This window comes from Bombina bombina, chromosome 3, assembly GCF_027579735.1.
Source record: "Bombina bombina isolate aBomBom1 chromosome 3, aBomBom1.pri, whole genome shotgun sequence".
Classification (NCBI taxonomy): domain Eukaryota; kingdom Metazoa; phylum Chordata; class Amphibia; order Anura; family Bombinatoridae; genus Bombina; species Bombina bombina.
In genome coordinates, this window is record NC_069501.1 from 23,911,349 (window position 1) to 23,924,796 (window position 13,448).

Here is a 13,448-nt window from a genome sequence, read left to right on the forward strand (position 1 = left end):
GAGAGAAGATATACGCTAGGTGCACATAGAGAGAAGATATACGCTAGGTGCACAGAGAGAGAAGATATACACTAGGTACACAGAGAGAGAAGATATACACTAGGTACACAGAAAGAGGAGATAGACGCTAGGTGCACAGAGAGAGAAGATATACACTAGGTACACAGAGAGAGGAGATATACACTAGGTACACAGAGAGAGGAGATATACGCTAGGTACACAGAGAGAGAAGATATACGCTAGGTGCACAGAGAGAGGAGATATACGCTAGGTGCACAGAGAGAGAAGATATACACTAGGTGCACAGAGAGAGAAGATATACACTAGGTGCACAGAGAGAGAAGATATACGCTAGGTGCACAGAGAGAGGAGATAAACGTTAGGTACACAGAGAGAGAAGATATACGCTAGGTGCACAGAGAGAGGAGATATACGCTAGGTGCACAGAGAGAGGAGATATACGCTAGGTACACAGAGAGAGAAGATATACACTAGGTGCACAGAGAGAGAAGATATACGCTAGGTGCACAGAGAGAGAAGATATACGCTAGGTGCACAGAGAGAGAAGATATACGCTAGGTGCACAGAGAGAGAAGATATACGCTAGGTGCACAGAGAGAGGAGATAAACGTTAGGTACACAGAGAGAGAAGATATACACTAGGTGCACAGAGAGAGAAGATATACGCTAGGTGCACAGAGAGAGAAGATATACGCTAGGTGCACAGAGAGAGAAGATATACGCTAGGTGCACAGAGAGAGGAGATATAAACTAGGTACACAGACAGAGGATATATACACTAGGTGCACAGAGAGAGGAGATATACGCTAGGTGCACAGAGAGAGGAGATAAACGTTAGGTACACAGAGAGAGAAGATATACACTAGGTGCACAGAGAGAGACTATATACACTAGGTGCACAGAGAGAGAAGATATACGCTAGGTGCACAGAGAGAGAAGATATACGCTAGGTGCACAGAGAGAGAAGATATACGCTAGGTACAAAGAGAGAGAAGATATACGTTAGGTGCACAGAGAGAGAAGATATACACTAGGTACACAGAGAGAGGAGATATACGTTAGGTGCACAGAGAGAGGAGATATACGCTAGGTGCACAGAGAGAGAAGATATACACTAGGTGCACATAGAGAGAAGATATACGCTAGGTGCACAGAGAGAGAAGATATACACTAGGTACACAGAGAGAGAAGATATACACTAGGTACACAGAAAGAGGAGATAGACGCTAGGTGCACAGAGAGAGAAGATATACACTAGGTACACAGAGAGAGGAGATATACACTAGGTACACAGAGAGAGGAGATATACGCTAGGTACACAGAGAGAGAAGATATACGCTAGGTGCACAGAGAGAGGAGATATACGCTAGGTGCACAGAGAGAGAAGATATACACTAGGTGCACAGAGAGAGAAGATATACGCTAGGTGCACAGAGAGAGGAGATAAACGCTAGGTACACAGAGAGAGAAGATATACACTAGGTGCACAGAGAGAGAAGATATACGCTAGGTGCACAGACAGAGGATATATACACTAGGTGCACAGAGAGAGGAGATATACGCTAGGTGCACAGAGAGAGGAGATAAACGTTAGGTACACAGAGAGAGAAGATATAAGCTAGGTACACAGAGAGAGAAGATAAACACTAGGTGCACAGAGAGATGAGATATAAGCTAGGTGCACAGAGAGAGTAGATAAACGCTAGGTGCACAGAGAGAGAAGATATACACTAGGTGCACAGAGAGAGGAGATATACACTAGGTGCACAGAGAGAGAAGATAAACACTAGGTGCACAGAGAGAGGAGATATATGCTAGGTACACAGAGAGAGTAGATATACGCTAGGTGCACAGAGAGAGAAGATAAACGCTAGGTGCACAGAGAGAGGAGATATACACTAGGTGCACAGAGAGAGGAGATATACACTAGGTGCACAGAGAGAGAAGATATACGCTAGGTGCACAGAGAGAGAAGATATACGCTAGGTGCACAGAGAGAGGAGATATACGCTAGGTGCACAGAGAGAGAAGATATACGCTAGGTACACAGAGAGAGAAGATATACACTAGGTGCACAGAGAGAGAAGATATACACTAGGTGCACAGAGAGAGAAGATATACACTAGGTGCACAGAGAGAGAAGATATACACTAGGTGCACAGCGAGAGAAGATATACACTAGGTGCACAGAGAGATGATATATACACTAGGTGCACAGAGAGAGAAGATATACGCTAGGTGCACAGAGAGAGAAGATATACGCTAGGTGCACAGAGAGAGAAGATATACGCTAGGTGCACAGAGAGAGAAGATAAACACTAGGTGCACAGAGAGAGAAGATATACACTAGGTGCACAGAGAGAGAAGATATACACTAGGTGCACAGAGAGAGAAGATATACACTAGGTGCACAGAGAGAGAAGATATACGCTAGGTGCACAGGGAGAGGAGATATACACTAGGTACACAGAGAGAGGAGATATACGCTAGGTGCACAGAGAGAGGAGATATACGTTAGGTGCACAGAGAGAGGAGATATACACTAGGTGCACAGAGAGAGAAGATATACGCTAGGTGCACAGAGAGAGGAGATAAACGCTAGGTACACAGAGAGAGAAGATATACGCTAGGTGCACAGAGAGAGAAGATATACGCTAGGTGCACAGAGAGAGAAGATATACGCTAGGTGCACAGAGAGAGGAGATATACGTTAGGTGCACAGAGAGAGGAGATATACACTAGGTGCACAGAGAGAGAAGATATACACTAGGTGCACAGAGAGAGGAGATATACACTAGGTGCACAGAGAGAGAAGATATACACTAGGTACACAGAGAGAGGAGATATACGTTAGGTGCACAGAGAGAGGAGATATACGTTAGGTGCACAGAGAGAGGAGATATACACTAGGTACACAGAGAGAGAAGATATACGCTAGGTGCACAGAGAGAGAAGATATACGTTAGGTGCACAGAGAGAGAAGATATACACTAGGTACACAGAGAGAGGAGATATACGTTAGGTGCACAGAGAGAGGAGATATACACTAGGTGCACAGAGAGAGAAGATATACGCTAGGTGCACATAGAGAGAAGATATACGCTAGGTGCACAGAGAGAGAAGATATACACTAGGTACACAGAGAGAGAAGATATACACTAGGTACACAGAAAGAGGAGATAGACGCTAGGTGCACAGAGAGAGAAGATATACACTAGGTACACAGAGAGAGGAGATATACACTAGGTACACAGAGAGAGGAGATATACGCTAGGTACACAGAGAGAGAAGATATACGCTAGGTGCACAGAGAGAGGAGATATACGCTAGGTGCACAGAGAGAGAAGATATACACTAGGTGCACAGAGAGAGAAGATATACACTAGGTGCACAGAGAGAGAAGATATACGCTAGGTGCACAGAGAGAGGAGATAAACGTTAGGTACACAGAGAGAGAAGATATACACTAGGTGCACAGAGAGAGAAGATATACGCTAGGTGCACAGAGAGAGAAGATATACGCTAGGTGCACAGAGAGAGAAGATATACGCTAGGTGCACAGAGAGAGAAGATATACGCTAGGTGCACAGAGAGAGGAGATAAACGTTAGGTACACAGAGAGAGAAGATATACACTAGGTGCACAGAGAGAGAAGATATACGCTAGGTGCACAGAGAGAGAAGATATACGCTAGGTGCACAGAGAGAGAAGATATACGCTAGGTGCACAGAGAGAGGAGATATAAACTAGGTACACAGACAGAGGATATATACACTAGGTGCACAGAGAGAGGAGATATACGCTAGGTGCACAGAGAGAGGAGATAAACGTTAGGTACACAGAGAGAGAAGATATACACTAGGTGCACAGAGAGAGACTATATACACTAGGTGCACAGAGAGAGAAGATATACGCTAGGTGCACAGAGAGAGAAGATATACGCTAGGTGCACAGAGAGAGAAGATATACGCTAGGTACAAAGAGAGAGAAGATATACGTTAGGTGCACAGAGAGAGAAGATATACACTAGGTACACAGAGAGAGGAGATATACGTTAGGTGCACAGAGAGAGGAGATATACACTAGGTGCACAGAGAGAGAAGATATACACTAGGTACACAGAGAGAGGAGATATACGTTAGGTGCACATAGAGAGAAGATATACGCTAGGTGCACAGAGAGAGAAGATATACACTAGGTACACAGAGAGAGAAGATATACACTAGGTACACAGAGAGAGGAGATATACACTAGGTACACAGAAAGAGGAGATAGACGCTAGGTGCACAGAGAGAGAAGATATACACTAGGTACACAGAGAGAGGAGATATACACTAGGTACACAGAGAGAGGAGATATACGCTAGGTACACAGAGAGAGAAGATATACGCTAGGTGCACAGAGAGAGGAGATATACGCTAGGTGCACAGAGAGAGAAGATATACACTAGGTGCACAGAGAGAGAAGATATACGCTAGGTGCACAGAGAGAGGAGATAAACGTTAGGTACACAGAGAGAGAAGATATACACTAGGTGCACAGAGAGAGAAGATATACGCTAGGTGCACAGACAGAGGATATATACACTAGGTGCACAGAGAGAGGAGATATACGCTAGGTGCACAGAGAGAGGAGATAAACGTTAGGTACACAGAGAGAGAAGATATATGCTAGGTACACAGAGAGAGAAGATAAACACTAGGTGCACAGAGAGATGAGATATATGCTAGGTACACAGAGAGAGTAGATAAACGCTAGGTGCACAGAGAGAGGAGATATATGCTAGGTACACAGAGAGAGTAGATAAACGCTAGGTGCACAGAGAGAGAAGATAAACGCTAGGTGCACAGAGAGAGGAGATATACACTAGGTGCACAGAGAGAGGAGATATACACTAGGTGCACAGAGAGAGAAGATATACACTAGGTGCACAGAGAGAGGAGATATACACTAGGTGCACAGAGAGAGAAGATATACGCTAGGTGCACAGAGAGAGAAGATATACGCTAGGTGCACAGAGAGAGGAGATATACGCTAGGTGCACAGAGAGAGAAGATATACGCTAGGTACACAGAGAGAGAAGATATACACTAGGTGCACAGAGAGAGAAGATATACACTAGGTGCACAGAGAGAGAAGATATACACTAGGTGCACAGCGAGAGAAGATATACACTAGGTGCACAGAGAGATGATATATACACTAGGTGCACAGAGAGAGAAGATATACGCTAGGTGCACAGAGAGAGAAGATATACGCTAGGTGCACAGAGAGAGAAGATATACGCTAGGTGCACAGAGAGAGAAGATAAACACTAGGTGCACAGAGAGAGAGAAGATATACACTAGGTGCACAGAGAGAGAAGATATACGCTAGGTGCACAGGGAGAGGAGATATACACTAGGTACACAGAGAGAGGAGATATACACTAGGTGCACAGAGAGAGGAGATATACACTAGGTGCACAGAGAGAGAAGATATACACTAGGTGCACAGAGAGAGAAGATATACGCTAGGTGCACAGAGAGAGAGAAGATATACACTAGGTGCACAGAGAGAGGGGATATACACTAGGTGCACAGACAGAGAAGATATACACTAGGTGCACAGAGAGAGGATATATACACTAGGTACACAGAGAGAGGAGATATACACTAGGTGCACAGAGAGAGAAGATATACGCTAGGTGCACAGAGAGAGGAGATATACACTAGGTACACAGAGAGAGGAGATATACACTAGGTGCACAGAGAGAGAAGATATACACTAGGTGCACAGAGAGAGAAGATATACACTAGGTGCACAGAGAGAGGAGATATACACTAGGTGCACAGAGAGAGAAGATATACACTAGGTACACAGAGAGAGGAGATATACACTAGGTACACAGAGAGAGAAGATATACACTAGGTGCACAGAGAGAGGAGATATACACTAGGTGCACAGAGAGAGGAGATATACACTAGGTGCACAGAGAGAGAAGATATACACTAGGTACACAGAGAGAGAAGATATACACTAGGTGCACAGAGAGAGAAGATATACACTAGGTGCACAGAGAGAGGAGATATACACTAGGTACACAGAGAGAGGAGATATACACTAGGTGCACAGAGAGAGGAGATATACACTAGGTGCACAGAGAGAGGAGATATACACTAGGTGCACAGAGAGAGGAGATATACGCTAGGTGCACAGAGAGAGGAGATATACGCTAGGTATAGGAGAGGAGATATACGCTAGGTGCACAGAGAGAGGAGATATACGCTAGGTGCACAGAGAGAGAAGATATACACTAGGTGCACAGAGAGAGAAGATATACACTAGGTGCACAGAGAGAGAAGATATACACTAGGTGCACAGAGAGAGGAGATATACGTTAGGTGCACAGAGAGAGAAGATATACACTAGGTACACATAGAGAGAAGATATACACTAGGTGCACAGAGAGAGGAGATATACGCTAGGTGCACAGAGAGAGGAGATATACACTAGGTGCACAGAGAGAGAATATATATGCTAGGTGCACAGAGAGAGAAGATATACACTAGGTGCACAGAGAGAGAAGATATACGCTAGGTGCACAGAGAGAGAAGATATACACTAGGTGCACAGAGAGAGGAGATATACGCTAGGTGCACAGAGAGAGAAGATATACACTAGGTGCACATAGAGAGAAGATATACGCTAGGTATAGGAGAGGAGATATACGCTAGGTGCACAGAGAGAGAAGATATACACTAGGTGCACATAGAGAGAAGATATACGCTAGGTGCACAGAGAGAGAAGATATACGCTAGGTGCACAGAGAGAGGATATATACACTAGGTGCACAGAGAGAGAAGATATACACTAGGTGCACAGAGAGAGGAGATATACGCTAGGTGCACAGAGAGAGAAGATATACACTAGGTGCACAGAGAGAGAAGATATACGCTAGGTGCACAGAGAGAGAAGATATACACTAGGTGCACAGAGAGAGAAGATATACGCTAGGTGCACAGAGAGAGAAGATATACGCTAGGTGCACAGAGAGAGAAGATATACACTAGGTGCACAGAGAGAGGAGATATACGCTAGGTGCACAGAGAGAGGAGATATACGCTAGGTGCACAGAGAGAGGAGATATACGCTAGGTGCACAGAGAGAGGAGATATACGCTAGGTGCACAGAGAGAGGAGATATACGCTAGGTGCACAGAGAGAGAAGATATACGCTAGGTGCACAGAGAGAGAAGATATACACTAGGTGCACAGAGAGAGAAGATATACACTAGGTGCACAGAGAGAGGAGATATACACTAGGTGCACAGAGAGAGGAGATATACACTAGGTGCACAGAGAGAGGAGATATACACTAGGTGCACAGAGAGAGAAGATATACACTAGGTACACAGAGAGAGAAAATATACACTAGGTGCACAGAGAGAGAAAATATACACTAGGTGCACAGAGAGAGGAGATATACACTAGGTGCACAGAGAGAGGAGATATACACTAGGTGCACAGAGAGAGAAAATATACACTAGGTACACAGAGAGAGAAAATATACACTAGGTGCACAGAGAGAGGAGATATACACTAGGTGCACAGAGAGAGGAGATATACACTAGGTGCACAGAGAGAGAAGATATACACTAGGTACACAGAGAGAGAAAATATACACTAGGTGCACAGAGAGAGGAGATATACACTAGGTACACAGAGAGAGAAAATATACACTAGGTGCACAGAGAGAGGAGATATACACTAGGTGCACAGAGAGAGAAGATATACACTAGGTACACAGAGAGAGAAAATATACACTAGGTGCACAGAGAGAGGAGATATACACTAGGTGCACAGAGAGAGGAGATATACACTAGGTGCACAGAGAGAGAAGATATACACTAGGTGCACAGAGAGAGAAGATATACGCTAGGTGCACAGAGAGAGAAGATATACGCTAGGTGCACAGAGAGAGAAGATATACACTAGGTGCACAGAGAGAGATGATATACACTAGGTGCACAGAGAGAGAAGATATACACTAGGTGCACAGAGAGAGAAGATATACACTAGGTGCACAGAGAGAGAAGATATACACTAGGTGCACAGACAGAGGAGATATACACTAGGTGCACAGAGAGAGGAGATATACGCTAGGTGCACAGAGAGAGAAGATATACGCTAGGTGCACAGAGAGAGAAGATATACACTAGGTACACAGAGAGAGGAGATATACACTAGGTGCACAGACAGAGGAGATATACGCTAGGTGCACAGAGAAAGAAGATATACACTAGGTACACAGAGAGAGAAGATATACACTAGGTGCACAGAGAGAGAAGATATACACTAGGTCCAAAGAGAGAGAAGATATACGCTAGGTGCACAGAGAGAGAAGATATACACTAGGTGCACAGAGAGAGGATATATACACTAGGTGCACAGAGAGAGGAGATATACGATAGGTACACAGAGAGAGGAGATATACGCTAGGTACACAGAAAGAGGAGATATACGCTAGGTACACAGAGAGAGGAGATATACAATAGGTACACAGAGAGAGGAGATATACACTAGGTACACAGAGAGAGAAGATATACACTAGGTACACAGAGAGAGGAGATATACACTAGGTACACAGAGAGAGGAGATATACACTAGGTACACAGAGAGAGAAGATATACACTAGGTACACAGAGAGAGGAGATATACACTAGGTACACAGAGAGAGAAGATACACGCTAGGTGCACAGAGAGAGACGATATACACTAGGTGCACAGAGAGAGAAGATATACACTAGGTGCACAGAGAGAGAAGATATACACTAGGTGCACAGAGAGAGAAGATATACACTAGGTGCACATAGAGAGAAGATATACACTAGGTGCACAGAGAGAGAAGATATACACTAGGTGCACAGAGAGAGAAGATATACGCTAGGTGCACAGAGAGAGAAGATATACGCTAGGTGCACAGAGAGAGAAGATATACGCTAGGTGCACAGAGAGAGAAGATATACACTAGGTGCACAGAGAGAGAAGATATACACTAGGTGCACAGAGAGAGAAGATATACACTAGGTGCACAGAGAGAGTAGATATACACTAGGTGCACAGAGAGAGAAGATATACACTAGGTGCACAGAGAGAGAAGATATACACTAGGTACACAGAGAGAGAAGATATACACTAGGTGCACAGAGAGAGGAGATATACACTAGGTACACAGAGAGAGGAGATATACACTAGGTGCACAGAGAGAGGAGATATACACTAGGTACACAGAGAGAGGAGATATACACTAGGTGCACAGAGAGAGAAGATATACACTAGGTGCACAGAGAGAGAAGATATACACTAGGTGCACAGAGAAGATAAACGCTAGGTGCACAGAGAGAGAAGATAAATACTAGGTGCACAGAGAGAGGATATATACACTAGGTGCACAGAGAGAGGAGATATACGATAGGTACACAGAGAGAGGAGATATACGCTAGGTACACAGAAAGAGGAGATATACGCTAGGTACACAGAGAGAGGAGATATACAATAGGTACACAGAGAGAGGAGATATACACTAGGTACACAGAGAGAGAAGATATACACTAGGTACACAGAGAGAGGAGATATACACTAGGTACACAGAGAGAGGAGATATACACTAGGTACACAGAGAGAGAAGATATACACTAGGTACACAGAGAGAGGAGATATACACTAGGTACACAGAGAGAGAAGATATACACTAGGTGCACAGAGAGAGACGATATACACTAGGTACACAGAGAGAGAAGATATACACTAGGTGCACAGAGAGAGAAGATATACACTAGGTGCACAGAGAGAGAAGATATACGCTAGGTGCACAGAGAGAGAAGATATACGTTAGGTGCACAGAGAGAGGAGATATACACTAGGTGCACAGAGAGAGAAGATATACGCTAGGTGCACAGAGAGAGAAGATATACGTTAGGTGCACAGAGAGAGGAGATATACACTAGGTACACAGAGAGAGAAGATATACGCTAGGTGCACAGAGAGAGAAGATATACGCTAGGTGCACAGAGAGAGAAGATATACACTAGGTGCACAGAGAGAGAAGATATACGCTAGGTGCACAGAGAGAGAAGATATACACTAGGTGCACAGAGAGAGGAGATATACGCTAGGTGCACAGAGAGAGAAGATATACACTAGGTGCACAGAGAGAGAAGATATACACTAGGTGCACAGAGAGAGAAGATATACACTAGGTGCACAGAGAGAGGAGATATACACTAGGTGCACAGAGAGAGGAGATATACGCTAGGTATAGGAGAGGAGATATACGCTAGGTGCACAGAGAGAGGAGATATATGCTAGGTGCACACAGAGAGAAGATATACACTAGGTGCACAGAGAGAGAAGATATACACTAGGTGTACAGAGAGAGAAGATATACGCTAGGTATAGGAGAGGAGATATACGCTAGGTGCACAGAGAGAGGAGATATATGCTAGGTGCACACAGAGAGAAGATATACACTAGGTGCACAGAGAGAGAAGATATACACTAGGTGTACAGAGAGAGGAGATATACACTAGGTGCACAGAGAGAGGAGATATACACTAGGTGCACAGAGAGAGAAGATATACGCTAGGTATAGGAGAGGCGATATACACTAGGTGCACAGAGAGAGAAGATATACACTAGGTACACAGAGAGAGAAGATATAAACTAGGTGCACAGAGAGAGAAGATATACACTAGGTGCACAGAGAGAGAAGATATACGCTAGGTGCACAGAGAGAGGAGATATACGCTAGGTGCACAGAGAGAGGAGATATACACTAGGTGCACAGAGAGAGAAGATATACGCTAGGTATACAGAGAGAGGAGATATACACTAGGTGCACAGAGACAGAAGATATACACTAGGTGCACAGAGAGAGGAGATATACACTAGGTGCACAGAGAGAGGAGATATACACTAGGTGCACAGAGAGAGAAGATATACACTAGGTACACAGAGAGAAGAGATATACGCTAGGTACACAGAGAGAGAAGATATACACTAGGTGCACAGAGAGAGAAGATATACACTAGGTGCACAGAGAGAGGAGATATACACTAGGTGCACAGAGAGAGAAGATATACACTAGGTGCACAGAGAGAGAAGATATACGCTAGGTGCACAGAGAGAGGATATATACGCTAGGTGCACAGAGAGAGAAGATATACACTAGGTGCACAGAGATAGGAGATATACGCTAGGTGCACAGAGAGAGACGATATACACTAGGTGCACAGAGAGAGAAGATATACACTAGGTGCACAGAGAGAGGAGATATACACTAGGTGCACAGAGAGAGGAGATATACGCTAGGTACACAGAGAGAGAAGATATACACTAGGTGCACAGAGAGAGAAGATATACACTAGGTGCACAGAGAGAGAAGATATACACTAGGTGCACAGAGAGAGAAGATATACACTAGGTACACAGAGAGAGAAGATATACGCTAGGTGCACAGAGAGAGGAGATATACACTAGGTGCACAGAGAGAGGAGATATACGCTAGGTACACAGAGAGAGAAGATATACGCTAGGTGCACAGAGAGAGAAGATATACACTAGGTGCACAGAGAGAGGAGATATACGCTAGGTACACAGAGAGAGAAGATATACACTAGGTGCACAGAGAGAGGAGATATACGCTAGGTACACAGAGAGAGAAGATATACGCTAGGTGCACAGAGAGAGGAGATATACGCTAGGTGCACAGAGAGAGGAGATATACGCTAGGTATAGGAGAGGAGATATACGCTAGGTGCACAGAGAGAGGAGATATACACTAGATATAGGAGAGGAGATGTCACTGTGTACACAGAGAGAGAATGAGTTTATTATATAATTGTAGGAAGCGTTATTCTTTAATTGAATGTACAGTAGAGCTTTATGACTGTATGTCCCTGCACAGAGGCATGTGAATACAGAACTAGTGTGAATGTGTCATCACTTACCATTATTAGAATCTGTTATTAAGGGTTGATTCTGTTGAGGATCTTCAGGGTTTTCATTTTTCTTACCTCTGTCTGTAAAAAATGACCAGAAAAACATTAACACAAATATGGCAATAATAAATCGTACCAAGTCGCACGTAAAAGTAACGCTGACTTACAGCAGGATACAGTTATTGCAGTAAAGCCACAGTTAAACTTTTATAATTCAGACAGAGTACGTCATTTTTAAAATGTCTTTTTATAATGCTCACTTTCTGAGGCACGAGCAACTACTGAGTATGTACATATATGAGTCTATGATTGGTTGATGGTTGTCACATGAAACAGTTATATGCTCACTGTCTGATGCACGAGCAACTACTGAATATGTACATATATGAGTCTGTGATTGGCTGATGGTTGTCACATGATACAGTTATATGCTCACTGTCTGAGGCACCAGCAACTACTGAGTGTGTACATATATGAGTCTGTGATTGGCTGATGGTTGTCACATGATACAGTTATATGCTCACTGTCTGAGGTACGAGCAACTACTGAATATGTACATATATGAGTCTGTGATTGGCTGATGGTTGTCACATGATACAGTTATATGCTCACTGTCTGAGGCACCAGCAACTACTGTGTACATATATGAGTCTGTGATTGGCTGATGGTTGTCACATGATACAGTTATATGCTCACTGTCTGATGCACGAGCAACTACTGAGTGTGTACATATATGAGTCTGTGATTGGCTGACGGTTGTCACATGATACAGTTATATGCTCACTGTCTGAAGCACCAGCAACTACTAAGTGTGTACATATATGAGTCTATGATTGGCTGATGGTTGTCACATGATACAGTTATATGCTCACTTTCTGAGGCACCAGTTCCTACTGAGTGTGTACATATATGAGTCTGTGATGGGCTGATGGTTGTCACATGATACAGTTATATGCTCACTGTCTGAGGCACAAGCAAATACTGAGTGTGTACACATGAGTCTGTGATTGGCTGATGGTGGTCACATGATTCAGTTATATGCTCACTTTCTGAGGCAGCAACTACTGAGTGTGTACATATATGAGTCTATGATTGGCTGATGGTTGTCACATGACAGTTATATGCTCATTTTCTGAGGCACCAGCAACTACTGAGTGTGTACATATATGAGTCCGTGATTGGCTGATGGTTGTCACATGATACAGTTATATGCTCACTTTCTGAGGCACCAGTTCCTACTGAGTGTGTACATATATGAGTCTATGATTGGCTGATGGTTGTCACATGATACAGTTATATGCTCACTTTCTGAGGCACGAGCAACTACTGAGTGTGTACATATATGAGTCTGTGATTGGCTGATGGTTGTCACATGATAGTTATATGCTCAGTGTCTGAGGCACCAGCAACTACTGAGTGTGTACATATATGAGTCTATGATTGGCTG

The 13,448-nt window shown here is 43.8% G+C and overlaps 1 protein-coding gene across 5 annotated transcripts in view; it reads right to left on the reverse strand.

Moving 5' to 3' along the window:
- Window positions 1-13,448, reverse strand: part of CD58 (CD58 molecule) — a 753,750-nt gene that overhangs the window by 406,551 nt on the left and 333,751 nt on the right. For all 5 annotated transcript variants that reach the window (XM_053705745.1, XM_053705746.1, XM_053705749.1 and 2 more), the window contains exon 5: window positions 12,011-12,082. In XM_053705745.1, coding sequence (XP_053561720.1) covers window positions 12,011-12,082 — 72 coding nt within the window. The remainder of the gene's footprint in view (window positions 1-12,010; window positions 12,083-13,448) is intronic.